Raw genomic sequence first — 19,136 nt, forward strand, 5'->3', positions numbered from 1 at the left:
GCCTTGGACTTGGAGTTTTCTGGATGTGGGCGGGAGTAGGGGGAGGATCTTACGGATGGTGCGCATAATCCCGAAACAGGTACCTGCTGTTTTGGATGCTTGTGTTTTCATTGAAAGCTCGGGTTCCAACCAGACTCCTAAGGTCTTAATTTCTTGTTTCGGGGTGGGAATTTCCCCGAACACGTCTGGCCAGACCGATGGGGGGATGGTAGCCCATTGCTTGCCCATGAGCATAACTTCGGTCTTTGACCCGTTTAATTTGAGAGATGATTCACACATCCAGTTATGGATTTCCGTGAGGCAGTTTGCCAGATTTTCCGGGTGGTCGTCAAGTTGGGATAGGGAGACGACCAGCTGTGTATCGTCAGCATAGCTCACTATTTTAATCCCGAAGGGGGTAACCACAGCTTCGAGAGGGGCCATATAAGCATTAAAAAGCGTGGGGCTTAGAGACGACCCCTGGGGGACCCCGCTCGTGAGGGGGAGGGTGGTCGAGTGGTGATTGCCATCCCATACCTGGAACGAGCGCCCAGCCAGGAAGGACTCTATCCACCTGAGCGCCGCCCCTGTGAGCCCTGCTGCAGCCAGCCGATGGAGAAGGACACAATGGTTAACTGTGTCGAAGGCTGCACTAAGGTCCAGGAAGATCACTGCCACTGACCCTCCTGAATCCAAAATGCGCCTTGCCTCCTCGATGACGGCGAGCAGGGCGGTATCTGTGCCATGGCCAGGGCGAAACCCAGTTTGGGATTGCCGTAAGATGTTATTTACCTTGAGGAATTGTGACAATTGCCCATTGACCAGTTTCTCGGCCAGTTTGCTAATGCAAGGCAGGAGTGAAATTGGCCGGTAGTTTGCCATATCAGTTGGGTCCAGCTGGGGTTTTTTTAGGAGTGCTTTAACCACTGCACTCTTCCAGCTAGAGGGGACCGAGCCTTGGGCGAGTGAGCTGTTTATAAGCTCCGTGATCTTAGGCATGATGACTGGGGCTACGGTTTTGAGAAATCTAATAGGTGCGGGATCCAGGGGTGATCCGCTTTTCATTTTGGCCATGGTAGAATCTACCTCGTTCCATGTTACTGCCCTAAACGTCGCTAGTTGAGGGCGTGGGCTGCTTCCTGTCTGACTGGAAGGTGTTTTATTGTCAATGTGACATGATAGACAGGGAGGGGGAAGGGAGGCTAGAATGCGGGTGATTTTGGCATTAAAGTAGGTGGCCAGTTCATTACTTCGGTCTACTGGGGGGGTGATGGAGGATGAGGGAGCTGGTATTTTTAATAGCTCTTTTACGATAAGGAAGGATTCCCTTGTAGAGTTAGTAGAGTTTTTTATCCGTGTATCGTAGTGGGAGGCTTTGGTGTGTTTTAGAGTTGATTTGTATATTCTTACTGATTTCTGGTACGCTTCCTTGCTGGCGTGCTGCCAGTCTTTCCTCCAAAGTCGCTCAGCTTTCTTGCAGTTTTTGCGTTGCATTCGAAGTTCAGGGGTGTACCATGGGGCGGATCCTGGTTTCCCGTTTTTATCCTCCCGGGTTCTAATAGGAAGTATGGAGTCCAGGGATGTGGTAATCCACTCCCTGAGTTTACTGTCAGCGATAGCCGGATCTTCAGAGTAAGTATTAATTATTAAAACAATTACACGCCACTGTTATTTGTGATATCACTACATCTAAGTCACGTAAATACAACACATATTGCATTACAAATGCTATAGGTGTCACATTTGCGAAAGGTATACCTATTGGCATTGTAAATGACAAAGCTATTAATTTCGCTATTTTCAAAAACTAACACATAAATAAAAAATGTGTCATTTACAATACCAATAGCTCAAACTTTCCTAATGCGAGACCTATTGCATTGCAAATGCTTGTTTTATTAGGCGCAATTCCAGGCGGTTTTCATTTACAGACTTGAAGTGCAAAGTATACAAATCGTGCTATGGGGCTGGGTTCATTGAGTGTGGTGATAGGGTCGAAGAGGTGGCTGAGAAGACCAAACTATTCTGTAAGGAATTTGTTGTTTCATATCCAGTTACAAAGGGAAAAAAGTAACCCACACACAATGAAAGAAAAAAATAATTCAAATTTAAACATGTTATTCTGGCAAATCCCTTAATCTCCGGTGCCTACAAACTAATGTGACCTTGTGTAATGTAATAGGTGCTCATGGCATTCTGGTTTTGTTCTGAAACTAGTGATAAATGAAGGCGTCCAAAGGTATTAACGTAAGACGTCAGATATGTATCAGAAAATACTTCTACTATGTCACACCAGTAGGTACACTGAAAAAAACCTAGAAGGGTTCAGAAATATACAAATGAAAAAAAATCCAAATTGGTATAATACACATTATATTTGTGAACAGTGTGGCAAATTCAACAAATGCGAATGCCCGGGTCAGTTCCCCCAAACTGACTTAAGAGTTCCTGGTCGTCTGGATGATGCTGGTGTCTCATCTTCTGCACAAGGGACATGATTCCTCTACATTCATAAAAAGCTGTTCAGCCTGCAATAGATTTACTCAAAACACAGCTTTGATAGAACTAGCTCTAGTCTAACACCACTGAGGTAGTTGAGCCTGTGGATGAGTGTTCTCAAGTAAATTTATGAAACTTAGAATCTGAAATCAGTTTTTCATTATTCACCATAGTTCTTTCCCGATGCTGCAAAAGCGCTCCATTTTCCAAAGTCTTTCGCCTTAATTTTATTAGGGACTTTTGCCGAAGTGTACACCACACTCAGAGCGAGGAAGGTGTCTCGTTTTTTTTTCAGACTGGGTGGGCTGCCTGCTCTTCTGCCACTGTAAAATGCTGACTCAACAAATATAGGAGTCAATAACAAAGGTTGTCCGCTTCCAAACATTGCCCATTTTCACGTTTTAAGCATATATGATTTTAATTTATGGTTGACGACGGTGAGAGTATGCGTGTTTGTGTTGTTTTTGCTACTTCTGATGTCATTGGATTTATGTGAGTTCCTACTCTGTGCATATGATGTGGCATGTGTGCGTGATGGTCTGCGTGTGTATGTGAGGGTGCATCTTTATGTGATTATGTATGATGTAGGGTGACCAACTGTCCATAAATTTCACGGGCCGTCCGCAATTTGGACCTCCCATCCGTTGTCCGTGAGGCTCCCTTTACGGGCACCTTTTGTCTGTAATTTTGGGCATTGCAGAGAACAGCACTGTTCCCTGCATGAAGCTTCAACTCTCTGATAGGGCCGCCTTGCACTCCTCCTCGGAGCATAAGAGCAGCCCCACCCGCCCCTTGTCGTTCTGTATGCTGGCTGATGGCCACATGCAGAATGAACATGGTCCAGTCTAGGCTGGAATCGCATGTGGTGGGTGTCCCCCAGCCTCTGTCTGGGGCAGGACCTTCTGTCAGACAGAAGAAACGTTCAAAAATGCCAATTTTGCCATAGTTTTATTGCTTCAGCTTGTTGCCTAACAAATGGGGTAACTTTTGAATAGGTTACAGGATGCTATTTAGAGCTGAGGACAGGGCTGGATTTGTGCTGTTTGAAGCAGACAGCAAACACATATGAAATACTTTTAGCTGAAATGAAAACCAATGTATACGGTGCAGTTGTAGTTTGGAGCTGTTGTCTGTGAGTAAATGGAAGGCTAGTTCTGGGCAGGGAAAATGTGTTCTGTCAACTTCTGAAGAAGACAGAGCGGTCTTTTAGGTTTTGAGGGAACAAAACTGGTTGTATGTTTTTTAAGACACATTTAGGCTTTTGAAGAGCAAACGCACAAATCTGTAGATCTTGGCATAACAAAACAAGTATTTTTCTAATTTATCTGGGATCTGAATTCTACATTTCTAAACGTAGGTTTGAACATGATAGGAAAGGCATATTAAAAAGGGCTGATTATTTTGTGTCTGCTTGTTTGCGGTTAGGAGTGTTATCGGTTCAGTATTTTTTAGAATGGCTCTCTGTATATTGAGCCAGACCGGTAAGTAGTCCTGGTTCGGCAGGATCCAGTACATTCCCTGTCTAGCTATAAATGGCATGTGAAATGTTCTAAAATCTGCCAGGTTTAGGCCTCCTAGTTTCTTAACTAGTTTTAGTTTTTTCAGGCTTATCCTTGGTTTTTTGCCTTGCCATAGGAATGTATTAATCAATCTGTCTGTGAGTGTGATGGGGAGCATTCCCGCCAGGTAGTTGATCACCGGGGTGATCATCATCTTTATTGTCTATCTTCCCCCACCACGTTATGAATTTGGGCGACCAGGCTTCCAGGAGCCTTTTTATCTTTTCTAGGCTTAGTTTCTCGTTTTGCTCGAGAGTACACCCTGCTTATGGTAGACCAAAATTTAGAACACAGCGTGAAGAACTCTTACTGGGAATCGCTGTGGGCAGACTCCAAGATAAAATATAGGGGGAAACCCCTAGCCATAGAATCTTGGAAAAAACTCGGCGCTCATACCCAACCCAGCTGGAAGAAGGGGGAATCCCATATACCTTTAACATGCTGAAAGAACGACATAACCTGCCAGATATAGAATTCTACAACTTCCTGAAAATCAGATCAGCCCTAACCAAATCAAAAATAGTAAAACACAAACCCTCAATCATCCAGTATATGGAGAACCTGAACAAAGTGGGCCACCAGGTGTCCCACATATACAAACTACTCCGCCCCAGCGCATCCAAGCTTAACGATAAGACAACAAGCTTCTGGGAATCACACCTACACACCACACTCAGCGAGCAGGAGAGACACATCCTTTGGATGTCCCCATCGAAACACATGATCGCTCCGGTGTTAGCCCAGCCAAAATTCTGGCTTCTACACAAGACCTATTGGACCCCAGCTAGATTAGCGGCTCTAGGGCTCAGGGAAAATGACCGTTGCTGGAACTGCGACAGAGAGCAAGGTGACCTGGCACACCTCATCTTCGATTGCAAAAGTATTTAAACCCTAGGCTGTACACTTCTCCTCTCTCACCACCGCATTTATAACTTCAGATATAGACTCACAACAGGACAGAAATCTCCTTGACTTCCTGCTAACGGCAGCAGTCAAAATAGTACTCACCAATTGGAAGGACAACTCCAAAGCCACGTTCAAGAGGTGGCTCAATTGGGTGACTTACCTGAGAGGAGGCTACATTACAGCCTTGCGTAACACACCTTGGAAAAACCCCAGCAGGGGTATGTGGGCATCCTTGGACAAGTTTCTAGTACCCTACGAGCCCCCCTGAAACTCCTAGCCAAAAAAAACAACCGGAGGGGCCCTCCCCACTCAAAATTACGAGAGCAGGTCACCCCCCCCCCCAAAAAAAAACTGTTACCGCTTCCCCCCTTTGCTCTTTTTCTGTCAGAGTAGAAAGCGGGTCAGGGGGCCGGTCATAAGTACACACTTGTAACACACCGGCCAGCCGGACGGCTACCCCTAGCACCATACGCCAATGTTTAAATATCTATATGGTATATGTGGGACTGTAGAGCTGCAGGGACGGGCCAGCTCATGGGCACTATGGGCGTACTGTATAACTATAAGCTAAGCCGCATGGGCTGTCACCCCTATAAACACAAATGTCATGTGATTACATGTTAAATGTCGCGTGCTGTATATATAAACAATATCAATAAAGAAATAAAAAGAGGGCAGATTCTGTGCTAAACTGGTAGCATACTTCTCTTTGTCTTAAAGACCACTGCGCTAGCACTTTGCCTCAATTAATAGCTTAATTTAGCTTTCCTCACTTTCTGATTTGAACTCGAAAAAGGACTGTGAGCAGATTTGAGCACAGCTGGACTTTTATTTCCAGTTGTTCAGTTCATTTAGTTTTCTAGCACAGATGAAGGATCTGAACTACCCAGAAGTGCTTTTGTGTTGTATCTGGAGTGTAGGCAGTTAGTTGTTTTAGGTACGACTGAGAGACTGGTCTGTTTGTCCAGTTTCACCTAATAAAATAAATCCATACATAACAAATATATTACCTCTTGAAGTCATAAATGATTGTTGGGTCCCCTCTTCATCCATTGGTCTATTTAGCGGTCATTCATATTCTGCTATTGCCCCCCTCAGCACACAGCTGCGGTGAGCCAGCCTGCTTTGCCCATTGCCCTTGCACTGTGCGTGATGGCATTTTTCCTGATCACGGGTTTCATCTGCCTCAAAGGAATTTCACTTCAATGCCAGGTCTTTTTGTTAGTCTTCCTCCTTCCATTCTTTATCTTTTTGTATGTATACATTTTTCTTTTTAGTCCTCGTGTGTTTGAACTATTTCTAGAGTTAAAAGTAATTCAAAGTCAGTGGTAGCTTTTCTATTAGTCAATAAAAATATTTGCTTGTGATGTACATTAAAACAAAAAAGAAGGTTCTATATGTGATTTGAGTATACCTGCCTGCTGGAAGCTCCCGCACTCTTCTATTAAATTTAGACGTGTTGGTTCATTTTTTCTTCAAATGGTGAATTTGTATTGTAAATAAATGGCTGCGATATTTAAGCAGTGGTATTTTTATTTTTCTGCCACTGGCTTGCAATCAAATATAAGGCCCTGTCTATTGCCTTTGCCATTGGTTGTTTCAGTGTATTCCAAATGCATTTTGAATATAAACACACAGATCACAGACAGATGTAGAGTGTATGGATCTCTAGAGTGGAATGGAGGACTTGCGGACAAAGTTGGTTCTGTTCTATGCCCGGTCTCGGTCTCCATGCCTCTTTCTTTTTGTCTTCTGCACAGGTGTGTGCTGCAGCGACTCCTGCCCTACACGCAGTACGAAGGCTCCACAGTCCGCAGAGGAGGCGTGATAGGAATACTCAAGAACTGTTGTTTCGAATACTGTAAGTGACTTGTTGTAATGTCTAGAACGCAGTGTTGTTGACTGCCACCCCCTGCTACCTAAGATGGGTGAGTGGCCATCATTCTGATGAGCACAGTATCTGTTCTCTGTCTTTATCTATTGAGAGAGAGGGGGAGTACACCAGCAGAACTAGAGCCCCAAAACACATATCTGTATTTATGTATGCATTTGTGTGTGTGTGTGTGTGTGTGTGTGTGTGTGTGTGTGTGTGTGGGTTTGTGTTACTATCCTTGTGGGGACTTGGGTATGATAACACACTCACGCTGTGGGGACTTGATTGCACTGTGGGGACCTGAACTCAGGTCCCCACAAGGTAATGTCCTTTAAATGATAAAAAATGGCTTCAGGAACATCTGTGTCAATTTTTACAACTTTTAAAAAAATTGTCTTGTGGGGACCTGTGTTTCAGAAAGTGTGTTTATATTTTTGCTCCCTCTGCCCCCATAGACAGGAGGCGGTACTGCAGTCTTAAACACACTTTGCATTTAAACACACTTTGTTCACCAGGAACACCAGTTAGCAGCAGAAAGCACAGATGTTTCAAAGGAAAAGCTGCAAAACCCGGGGTTAAAACATATTTTTCATGCAAAGTAAAATTTTCCCCATTTAATAAAGTAAAACTTTATTTACATGAAAATTTTGAATTCAGACTATTTGAGTTTAAAAATTGTTAAACATTGTTACAAGCAATTTGGATACAATTTGAATCCCAGATTACATCACTATTGTGGTATGATCCTTATCTGCAATTAAATAATGATGGTGCATTAAAACATGATACAATATAACTGATTGATCGTTTTTTACAAATTTGATTACATAATATGCACTTTGGAATACGTTCTTAAGATGATGGTTAGATGAGTGAGTGCCTAGAGTTGCATTGTGCGAACAGCTATGCTCTCTCAGATGCCGAACTGCAGTATTGTCATGCCTACAGCAATGGGAAGTTTCATTTTACCAGAAAAGCATGTTCTTAGAACATTAGTGACATTCTTAAAAAATATATTCAAATATTGCCATAAGTTGAAATTACATTTAATTGAATTGCTTAATTTTAAAACTGTTCCTAATGCTTTACAAATTAAATCCGCTTCATTCCGATAGATGGGTGAAGAACAGCCATATAACAAGCATTGGCAAAGCCAACAGGTGTCACCTATGAGACTCTGCTATCTATCAACCGTAGTGAAGTAGGTGCAGAGGCACAGACTCCTGGTTCACCCTAACTAGTGGGTATGTTTTAAAAGCCAACAAAGGGGAGGTGGATAGGAGACCAAATCCCCAGCTTGCATTTGGGCTCACAGTGCCCTTACTACTGCATTGGCACTCACATGTATTACTGTTTGGACTTAGTGCTTCAGCTAAGGTGCAAAGTTCTGCTGTAAAATGGGCACCCTCGTGTTGATGTCCACTTCAATTTGCCCTTCCTTTGTATTTAAATATAGTTTGCCTTCCAAGATCATACTAGTTTAACTACAACATACTGCAGTAGCATAGGCTGTGCTCAACCACCTGCCTTATAAGTGAGAAGGTGATCAAGTCGGAAGAGTGAAGACGATGTGGCGTTATGCTAGAGCTGCAAACTTCAAACTCAATTCTTGACGTTAGCTTGACATCCTGTGATTCTGGTCAAAATCACTTAATTTCCCTGTGCCTAAAGAAATTGTACATGACTTAACTGGTGCTCATTTAAAGTGCTTCAAAGTGGAGTGACACAAGCACAGCACTGGTGGGAATGAGGCATTTACAGAAGTATGTGAGAAGTGGCTTCTGTTGCTTCACCATGAGAACTTTTGTGTTGGTTAAGTCTATTAAAGCAACCACAGCCATGGGTGAGGATGATATAGACTACTGCTCAGGTCTCGAGATCTGTCATGAGGTAGCTGCAGCCTGTTACACATCAGTACTAGACCTACTGAGAAGTTGAACTGCATGTGTGTTTATATTCCTTCCTCTTTCCTTCAATTGGGAATGTTACTATCATGTGTCTGGAGAAGAAACCCAGGCAGAGCTTCAGGGCAATGACCCTTGCACATAACACATTTCCCATTAACAAGTGAATAGGCCGGTGCACCTGAACCTTCTGAAGTTGATTCCACTCCCATAGTGGGAGATGGGCCCTGCTGGTAACAGCACACCTCTGGAAAGAGAAGCAGTGTGTGTTGTGTCTGACCTAGGAACTTCAAAGCAACTAGTCAGGGAATGAAGCATCCAAAACAGAGGGCCTCACTGATCAAAAACATTTGCTCACGGCATTACATACTTCAATATCAAAATGTCTGGAGCACATCATTGCTGTACACAACTGAACTATTTTAACTACTCAAAGCCCTTACTATGACTATACACTTATTCTGTATAAAAATGACTCAATCTTGGAGAGCTTCATACTCCACCCAAGAGACGAAAGGCTTTCACTGCAGACATAGGATGCATAAAGTATGGACAAGTATATCACATTAAGGGGGTAAAAAGTGTCTTGATTAGAAGTGAAAAATGTATTTGCCATAATATGTTGTCTATGATCATATTGGTCAGTAGTTGGGAGAAGAGATTGTGGGGTTTGCTTAACTGCAGACTATAAAGAGTGTTTATAGGTTTTGGAGGCCTATCTTTAGCAAGGAATCTACCATACGTATATTGGAATTGAAGCATGAATGTTGCAGTAAATAGACTGTCATTTAAGGAGGGCAGTACTTTTTAAAACGAGGGACTACACTTAATATTTTGGGTAAAATTATTGGTATACATCTAAGAAGAAAGAGCCATCGGTATGGATATGGGTGCGGGCAGAAAACAGTAGATGTGTGTCTGTTTTGGAATGTAATTGTGCTACATTACCTACAGCTCATACCCTAGCATGGAAATAGTCTAAGTTAGTATCTAAGCTGTAGACAGTATACTATAAATATTATATCTATTATAAATACAGACATAATTTGCTCACATTTTGATCATGTACTCGTGTGACATTGAAGGGGATTCAATCAACTTTGCCATATAAAATGATTTATGTGTCAAACATTGATGTGAGTGCAGCACCAAATTCTCTGCTCTGTGGTCACAAACCCAATATCAGGGTGGGAACAGTTCAAAGACAACTGGAATCCACACAAAGCCAGATCTACTTAACTAATATATCCTGCATTTGCATGAAGTGATACCACCAAATGAAACCAGGAGCAAACAATGGGTATACGTAAAAGCCTAGGATATTTCCTGACACACATCATTTCTGCAAAAATATCCACTTGACACAGCTTACCCTTAGTCTCTTGACATTATGTTGAAGTTTGTACTGGAGGGCTTCGTCGTATATAAATTTCACAAAAGACACTATTAGCTTGCCTTGGCACTGTCGTGCAATGCTTAGAATCGCACAAAACAGACATGATTGGCATGCGACTCTTTGAAAATATGGTGCTTTACTATTTTTCCTGTTTGTCCAAGGGAGTGCAACGGAGTATTACAAATGTTTATATAGCACTGCCCCATGTTTAGTTTATCTAGATCACTGGGTGGCATCGCAGCTCTATGTTTCTAAACAAGGGAGTACTTGTAACAACAAGAGAGTCAGGGAAGGAAAAGAGACGCTCCTATACCCCTTGAATAATCATACATCAAACAACAAAGGAGCGTCACTACTGAAGTGACTGTAGGACAAAACTGATTAGTTTGTCAGCAAGTGTACAAGTACAAAAGAAACCATGTTCGGTTCTTAAAAAGGCCCTCACTCACCACTAGTTGGTGACATGCTTCATCATTGGGCCCCACCGGGAGTGGCCGAATGCCTCCCCAGTGTGCTACAACACCAGAAATACTGCGGAGCTGGTTTGTGAAGGGGAAGTGAAGGGTTTAAAATGTCACAATTAGGTCAAAAAAAGTATTTTATTAGGTTGCCAATTGGATGGTATAAAAACAGTGAAGGATAAAGGACCAAAATTCAAAGTCCAAGTTTATCCCTATGTGTGGTGTAAAAAAAGGGAACCGCCATGGTTCCGCAAGGCAGTCCTTTTCCGCCCGCCTTGCAGAACCCGGAACCAGGACATCATTGTGGTGGTACCATGCAGGCACTGCCGTAGTGATTAACATGAGCCCTTCCACCTGTCTTTTTGCGGCGGATATCCCGCCGCAAAAAGACAGGCGGAGACTGGCTTTTGTGGGCCCGTTGTGGGCCCCTTTTGTGGGGGTGCTCTGGGGGGTATCCATGGTACCCCCCTACATTTCCATGCACAAAGTGGCAGGCACTGCGTGGTGCCTGCCATGTTGTGCATGGAAATGCACATCGTGGCATTTTGAAATGTGCACAGTGCTGCAGCCAGCAGCACCGTCCGCAATGTTAAATGACCAGGAAGCGCCCCCCAGTGTAGCGGACGCATCCTAATTGGGCTGGGTGTCCCATCACCATTATGATGGCGGACAGACTGATGTCCACCCACCATCATAATAAGCCCCTTAGTCTCTGCACCCAGATTTGAACATGCCTATAATCAGATAGTAATCCTGTTTAAATGTGAACATCATTACCTTCACACACTATCTGTGAGAATACTTGAAGTTAGTATTTAAACACTACCACTATAGGGACATAGGTCCTGATTTAGATTTCATAACAGTGATGGATATCACGTCCACCGAAATGTAAATCCCATAATATTCTATGGGATTTATATTTCGGCGGATGCAATATCTGTCACTGTTGTGACAGAGTAGCCCTTCCGCCGAAATCTATATCAGGTCCTTGAACACTATTATCTTTGCACACTATCTTTGTGGGGACTTGAACATCCTAATAAACATACACTATCTTTGTGGTAGTTTGAACATCCCAGTAACCCCACACTATCACTACTGGGACATGAGCACCCCTGTAACCACACAATATCTTTGTGGGGACTTGAACTTGTTAGTAATCACACAATTTTTGGGGGGGAGATTTGAACAATATATTCACACACTACTATCTTCGTGGGGACTTGAATAAGATTAATTTCACACACAATCTGTGTGAGTTCTTAAACAGTCCTATAATCACGCGCTGTCTGTGTGGGACCTGAACATCATTTACTTCACATACAATCCTTTTGAAACTTGAACATCCCTATAATTACACACTATGTATGTGCAGGGTTGAACATGCCTATAATCCCGGTTTGAATGTGAACAATCTTGCCTTTACATGCTATCTGTGTAAGGACATGAAGATTATTTAAACACTATCACTGTTGGTACTTGAACAGTACTATAGTTGCACACTATCTCTGTGGGTACTTGAACACCATAAACATAATAAACACACACTATCTTTGTGGCAGCTTGAAAATCCCAATAACCGCATGCTGTCTCTGTGGGGAGTTAAGCATCCCTGTAACCACACACTATCTTTGTGGGGACTTGAAAATCCTAATAAACACACGCTATCTTTTTGGCAGCTTAAACATCCCAGTAACTGCACACTATCACTGTGGGGACATGAGCATCCCTGTAACCACAGACTGTCTTTGTGGGGACTCTAACATCCTAATAAATACACACTATCTTTGCGGCAGCTTGAACATCTCAGTAACCACACACTATCACTGTGGGGACTTAAGCATTCCTGTAACCACACACTATCTTTGTGGGGACTTGAACATGTCTATAATCATACAATTCTTATGGAGATATTTGAATATCATATTCACACACTATCTTTGTGGGGACTTGAACATGTTTAAATTCGCTCCATTTTTATGGGGAGATTTGTACATCATATTCACACACAATCTATGTCAATTCTTGAACAGTCCTATAATCATGCACTATCTGTGTGGGGACCTGAACATCATTTACTTCACACGCAATCTTTTTTAAACTTGAACATCACTATATTAACACTATATATGTGCAGGGTTATATATGCCTGTAATCCCTGTTTGAATGTGAACAATCTTACCTTTACATGCTATCTGTGTAAGGACATGAAGATTATTTAAACACTATCACTTTTGGGACTTGAACACTACTATAGTTGCACACTATCTCTGGGGGTACATGATCATAATAAACACACACTATCTTTGTGGCAGCTTGAACATCCCAATAACCACATGCTGTCTCTGTAGGGACTCAAACATATCACTAACCATATACTATCTGTGGGGAGATTCGACTATTATATCCACACACTATCTTTCCGGGGACTTGAATATGATTAACTTCACGCATAATCTGTGGAAGATCTTGAGCATTCCCATAATCACACAGGGCCTGATTCACAAAGGTAAACTTAAACATTGGTGAAAGTTTGACATTTTGTAATCCGCAAAGCAATTTATTGAGCAGTATTTTTAAGACTCTCTACCTTTTCATGTAGGGAGTCTCTGCCCCGAGTGCAGAGACTACTCAGTCATAAAGATACTACTAGTAAAATTCCATGGGAATTTCGAAAAATCGTAAACTTACTCAAAGGTGTAAGTATACCATTGTGAATCAGCACCACAGTATCTCTCTGATACTAAAACAGCATTACAGTCACACACTCTTTATGGAGACTTGAACATTATTTTCAACTACTATTTTTTTGGTGACTTGAACATGATTACCTTCACACAAAATCAGTAAGGTCTTGAACATTCCTGTAATAGTTTCGATCTCTATGGGGATTAGAACATCATTATCTACATATTTGTGTGGAGACCTGAATATCGTCTTCATACACTGTCTTTGTGGGAACTTGATCATTATTACCTTCTCACACCATCTATACAAGGTCTTGATCATACCTATAATCTCACACTATCTCTGTGGGGACTGTGAGAAAGTACCATTTATTTTTCTTGCATGGTATGCCCCCACTTTTTGCTGAATTGCTGATGTGCTTTGACTAAGTGTGCCCTGGGCTCCTGCCAATCAGGTGCCCAAGGTCTGTGTTCCTTCCCTAAAACTGTATTGAAGCTAAAACCCAATTGGCATCTCTGGCCACATGTCAGCCCCTGGTAAATGGTACCCTAGGTACCCAGGGCATTGTTATGTTATGTTATAGTATTTTTAAAGCGCAACTGCTACCCGAAGGTGTCCTTGCACTGTCTATACGCAACCCAAAGAGATATAGATGAAGAGCCCGGCGTTAAGCGCCAAAAAGCCAAGTTTTTAAGGCTTTCCTGAATGCCAGTAAATCCAGAATGTTTCTAAGATGAAGTGGTAGGGTGTTCCTAGCCTTGGCTGCTCCTGTTAAGAAGCATCTACCTCCCCAGCTAGCTTTTTTAGAGATGGGGGCCGATACCAATTTTGCTCCCAGAGAGTGAAGTGGTCTATTGGGGACATACCACTGAAACTGTTGCTTCAGATGTTCTGGCCCGAAACCATGAAGAGCTTTGTAAGCTGTACAGAGTGGTTTGAACTACACCTGTTTCTTAACGGGCAACCAGTGAAGTCTTCTGATATCTCCGGAGACTGAAGCATATTTAGCTGTCCCTGTGAGCAGTCTGGCGGCCGAATTTTGTAAAAGTTGGAGTCTATGCAGAAACGTTCCTGAATGTTTAGGTAAAGGCTGTTGCAGTAGTCCAACCGCGACATAGTTAATGCCGTCACTACTGTTCGTTGGTTTTCCTTAGGTAGAAACTGCAAGATTTTCTTGCATGTTCTAAGAGCAAATGTAGTCGCTGAGACAACTGCATTGACTTGGTCCTCAAAGTTGAGTTTGTCATCAATCAGGACACCCAAGTTCTTTACTTTCCTCATAGGAGTCGGAAGTACTCCCAGCGAATCTGGCCACCAACTTGGGGTCCAAAGCGTTGCGTCATTGCCAAACAGAATAACTTCTGTCTTACCCGAATTAGGTTTTAAACAATTTTGGGTCATCCATTTACCCACTGCTTCCATACAGTCATGAAATCGTTTTACAGTCACCGTCTCTTGCCCAGGCAGCAGGTGCACCACAATCTGAGTGTCGTCTGCATACAATGTCAGAGAAAATCTAAAGGATTTGATCAGGGGGGCCAGCAGGGACACGTAGACATTAGGAAAGCGTGGGGGTAAGTGAGGACCCCTGCGGAACTCCGCAGGGTAGAGAGAAGGGTTTAGAATAGGGGAGGGTGGAATTTGCGTAATGGTGTTACGCAAATCTCTGCGAAATGGTAAAAAATCTCCGCGAACACGCAGAAATTCTGCAAACACGCGGAATTGCTTGTTCGCGATGCTTTTTTACTGTTCACAATCATTGTTTGCATGCTCGGGGGGGAAATATCTTGCAAACACGCATTTGAGAACGCGAACAAGCAAAATAAATTCGTGAAGTTGCGGGCCGCAGAATTTTAGGCAATTTCGCGTTCTCCGCGGAACGCAAAATTATCCAAATTCAGTAAATTCCGTGAGCGGAACCGAATTTACCGCTCATACCCAGTTTGGACCAGAATGCACCGAGCAAAACTGTTTGCACTCTGTCGGAGAGAAAGGACTTCAGGAGATCCCAAGCTTTACCTTGGATTCCACAATCCCACAAACGGTCCAGCAACAAGTCATGGTGGACCGTGTCAAAAGTCGCAGACAGTTCCAACATAATCATTGCAGCTTTGCCTCCCTGATTGAGCGCGGCCATAATTTCCTCTGTTGATTTTAAGAGAGCGGACTCAATACTGTGTCCCTCTCTGAACCCGTATTGCGTTGGATCCAATATTTGTGCCTCTCGTAAGAATGTACTTAGTTGTGCATTCATGCCTTTCTCTATCAATTTAGCTGGAAGGGGGATGTGCGAGATCGCCGAAGGTTATTGGGATCCTTTGGGTCCAGATTCGACTTCTTGAGTAGAGGAAGTATTGAAGCAGTTTTTCAGGCTTTAGGAAAATATCCTTCCTTAAACATCGAGTTCATCATGGCAGTGAGCGTTATAACAATGGGTTCAGGGGCTAGTTTTAACACCGCCACCGGGCATGGGTCATAGGGGAAACCCGATTTGGCTGACATCAGTAATTTACGAATGTCCTTGATGGACAGAGGCGTGAACTCTTCAAAACTCCCGACCGAGCTTTATATTTCTCCCTGACACCAAGTGTTCCATCTGTCCTTGGCCCTTTAAATGTGGTAAAAATAGCCTCTACTTTACTACAGAAAAAATGGCTATTTCCTCACAAAGCCCTTGACTTGGAGAGACACTAGGTGTGCCAGGGTATGCTAGGTTGGTGACTATATTGAAGAGTTCTTTAGCTGAGTTTATTACAGAATTATTTGGTTGGCAAAGAAATATTTCTTAGTTGTAAAAAGTAGAACTTTATAGGCCACCAGGCTTAGTTTATATGCCTCTTTTTCTGCGATGTTGTATCCCCTCCTCCATTTCCTCTCAAGCAGTTTACACTTTAGTTTTTGATCTTTCAGCTCCTGAGAGTACCATGGGACGGAGGGCCGTGCTCTATTAGAGTTAGAGACTTTTTTAGATGCTAACTTATTGCTAGCTACATCGATCCAGTTAGAATATTGAGTAGTCGCCTCTTCAATGTCTACAGACGGACAGAATATGGTAGAGTTCAGCAGATCTTCTAATTCTATAGCCTCAATTGTATTCCATGCTCTTGAGATCCTTTGCTTCTTAGTTAGTTTATCCATCTCATGATGATTGGACCCAGTAAGCTCAAAGCATACAGCCGCAAGGTTTGACCAGACCAGGGGCAGCAGACCTGTAAAAGTAAGTTGCCGGTTGTTGGAAAAGATCCCTTCCAACGTGTGCCCTGCCGTATGAGTAGGCCCCACAACATGCTGTTTAAAATCAACGCTTTTCACAAAGTCCAAAAGATTCACTGTATCTGGGTCTGTGTGTGCCTCTAAGTGGAAGTTAAAATCTCCCAGTATGGTTTAGGAGCTGGAACGAAGCCATTTTCCACCAGATTTCCCACCAATGTTAAAAAAGGCCTCTTAAGGCCAGGAGTTCTATATAGGAGGGTGCCTTTGAAAGTAGCCTGATAGGAGTAGTATAGGCAGAACTCCAATGCCTCACAATCTGGGATGGATGCTGTTCCAAAAGTCACATTGATGGAGGTGTGGTAGATAATCGACAGACCCCCCCCCCTTTCCTCAAAGGCCTATTTAAGGTATAGCAAGCATAACCTGGGGCGTAGCCTTCACTAAATCTGGCCCCGATTCCTCATCAGTCCAAGATTCTGTGATAAAGGCTACCATTATTGCCTCATCCTCAATTAGTCTGGCGCACTCCAGACTGTGCTTTACCAAGGATCTAGCACTCAACAGAATGCACTTCAGCCGATGCAATTGTAAGGTGTCTTTCTTATTCCTTCTAGTATGATTACAGGAGTTAGCAGGTATGTAAAGTAGGGCAGGTAGCACCACATTACACTTAGGGCATGTAGTAGAGCAGGAGGGAACCTCCTTATCAAGACTTATATGTGGGCACCCCACCTCTCCAGCCCTGCCATTAACACTGCTTAAGTAAACACCAGAGTATTGTTGTATAATTGGCTCATCAGCTCCGTAACCTACAGGGGTACTGGCGCTGAGTGCTGGTCGTGCACGGACGGGTGCAAACGGGCTTGCCCTTGGCGCGCCTTCAGCGCCCCAGCGGTGCGCCAACTGCACGCACAAGCCATCCTTTCCGATTATACCGTCAGGGGCAAAAAAGACTAGCCCGCTGACCGTACTTCCCCCAAAATGGCGGCCCGCTTTGCCCAGTACAGCCCCCGGTCTCAGCCGGAATCGAGCACCAGGATCCCAGAGTGCCTTCCCAAATTTAATAGTAAGTACTGTTTTTAAGTATTAAAACAGTCTCTAGCAGCATGTGTGCAAGGTAGCAAATTTTAGCAGCAGTCAAAACGGACATAAAAACATCACGTAAAGGCTAAAAAAACTCGTGGACACGAGGTAATTTATAAAACAATGGTAAAAGTAACAATGGTAAAAGAAAACTTTCTAAAAACATTGCAGCATCGTTTTTCTCCTGGCTCAAGCCTCAGGAGCATATAGAGTGACGCACCCGCGCCAACCCTTCCAATTATACCGTCCGGGGCGAAAAAGACTAGCCTGCTGACCATACTTCCCCCAAAATGGCGGCCCGCTTTGACCAGTACAGCCCCCGGCCTCAGCCGGAATCGAGTACCCGGATCCCAGAGTGCCTGCCCAAATTTAATAGTAAGTACTGTTTTTAAGTATTAAAACAGGCTCTAGCAGCATGAGTGCAAGGTAGCAAATTTTAGCAGCAGTCAGAACGGACATAAAAACATCACGTAAAGGCTAAAAAACTCGTGGACACAAGGTAATTTATAAAACAATGGTAAAAGTACACTTTCTAAAAAGACAGCAGCAGCGTTTTTCTCCCGGCTCAAGCCTCAGGAGCATATAGAGTGACGCACCCACGCCAACCCTTCCAATTATACAGTCCAATTTTGGCCAGGGAAGACCCCTAAGGGCTGCAGCACTTATTGTACCACCATTAGGGACCCTGCACCCTGACACCCACACACTGCCTTTGCAGACTGAGTGTCCTGGTGCAGAACTAAACAAAGAGTCGACATGGCGCACATCTCTGTGTGCCATGCCCACAAACCCACTGCCATGGCATAAATCAGTCACCCCTCTAGCTGGGTGCTCTATGCCAGTGGTGTGAGAACAGGTGCACGAGCCCTGTGCCCCTACAGTACCCAGGGCCATTCCTGGGCACTGTAAGTGCAGTGATGCAATTAAGAGTACATGGTGCTGGGAGGTTGTCATTATGAACTCCACAGCACCATAATGGCTACACTGAAGACTGACAAGTTTGATATCAAACTTCTCAGCACATTAAACCCACACTGATGCCAGTGTGGGATTTAATGTAAAATGCACTACAGAGGGCATCTTAGAGATGCCCCGGAAACCTAACCTACAAAAACATTCTTGCCCTCCAACCTGACGTCAATGGGGTTAGTGAACTATGAGGCAAGACAGTTGCCATGTGCACCACCTATATATGACTTATTTGAATGATATATGAATAAACATTATAGTCTATTACACCAAGGACAAGAGAAGTTTTTGTACAGTGCGCATTCTGACCTCCTGTATTTCAAGGTGCTCTCATATGTTATGTTAATTGAATTTTGAAATAGCGCACAGCTCATCCCCAAAGGGACATCTCAGTGCATTAGCAGGCAGGAGATGAGAGAGCATCGTGAGAGCTGCTTGTTAGAACAGTCATGCTTTGAGTTGTTTTTTAAAACTGGAAAAGCTAGAACATGCATGAATAAACTGAGTGAGTTTATTCCAGTGAAGCGGTGCAAGCTAAGAAAATGCCTGGCATCCATATTTTGACATGTGAAGGCATCGAGGATGCAGCAGATGCTGCTTTTT

The 19,136-nt window shown here is 43.4% G+C and overlaps 1 protein-coding gene across 1 annotated transcript in view; it reads left to right on the forward strand.

The window, feature by feature from the left end:
* The window catches only part of HGH1 (HGH1 cochaperone), a 159,001-nt gene that overhangs the window by 43,785 nt on the left and 96,080 nt on the right, over positions 1 to 19,136 (forward strand). The window contains exon 3 of the mRNA XM_086966434.1: positions 6,704 to 6,804. Within this exon, the coding sequence (XP_086822560.1) occupies positions 6,704 to 6,804 (101 nt within the window). The remainder of the gene's footprint in view (positions 1 to 6,703; positions 6,805 to 19,136) is intronic.

The sequence above is a fragment of the Lissotriton vulgaris genome, chromosome 4_1 (assembly GCF_964263255.1).
Source record: "Lissotriton vulgaris chromosome 4_1, aLisVul1.2, whole genome shotgun sequence".
NCBI classification, from domain to species: Eukaryota; Metazoa; Chordata; class Amphibia; order Caudata; family Salamandridae; genus Lissotriton; species Lissotriton vulgaris.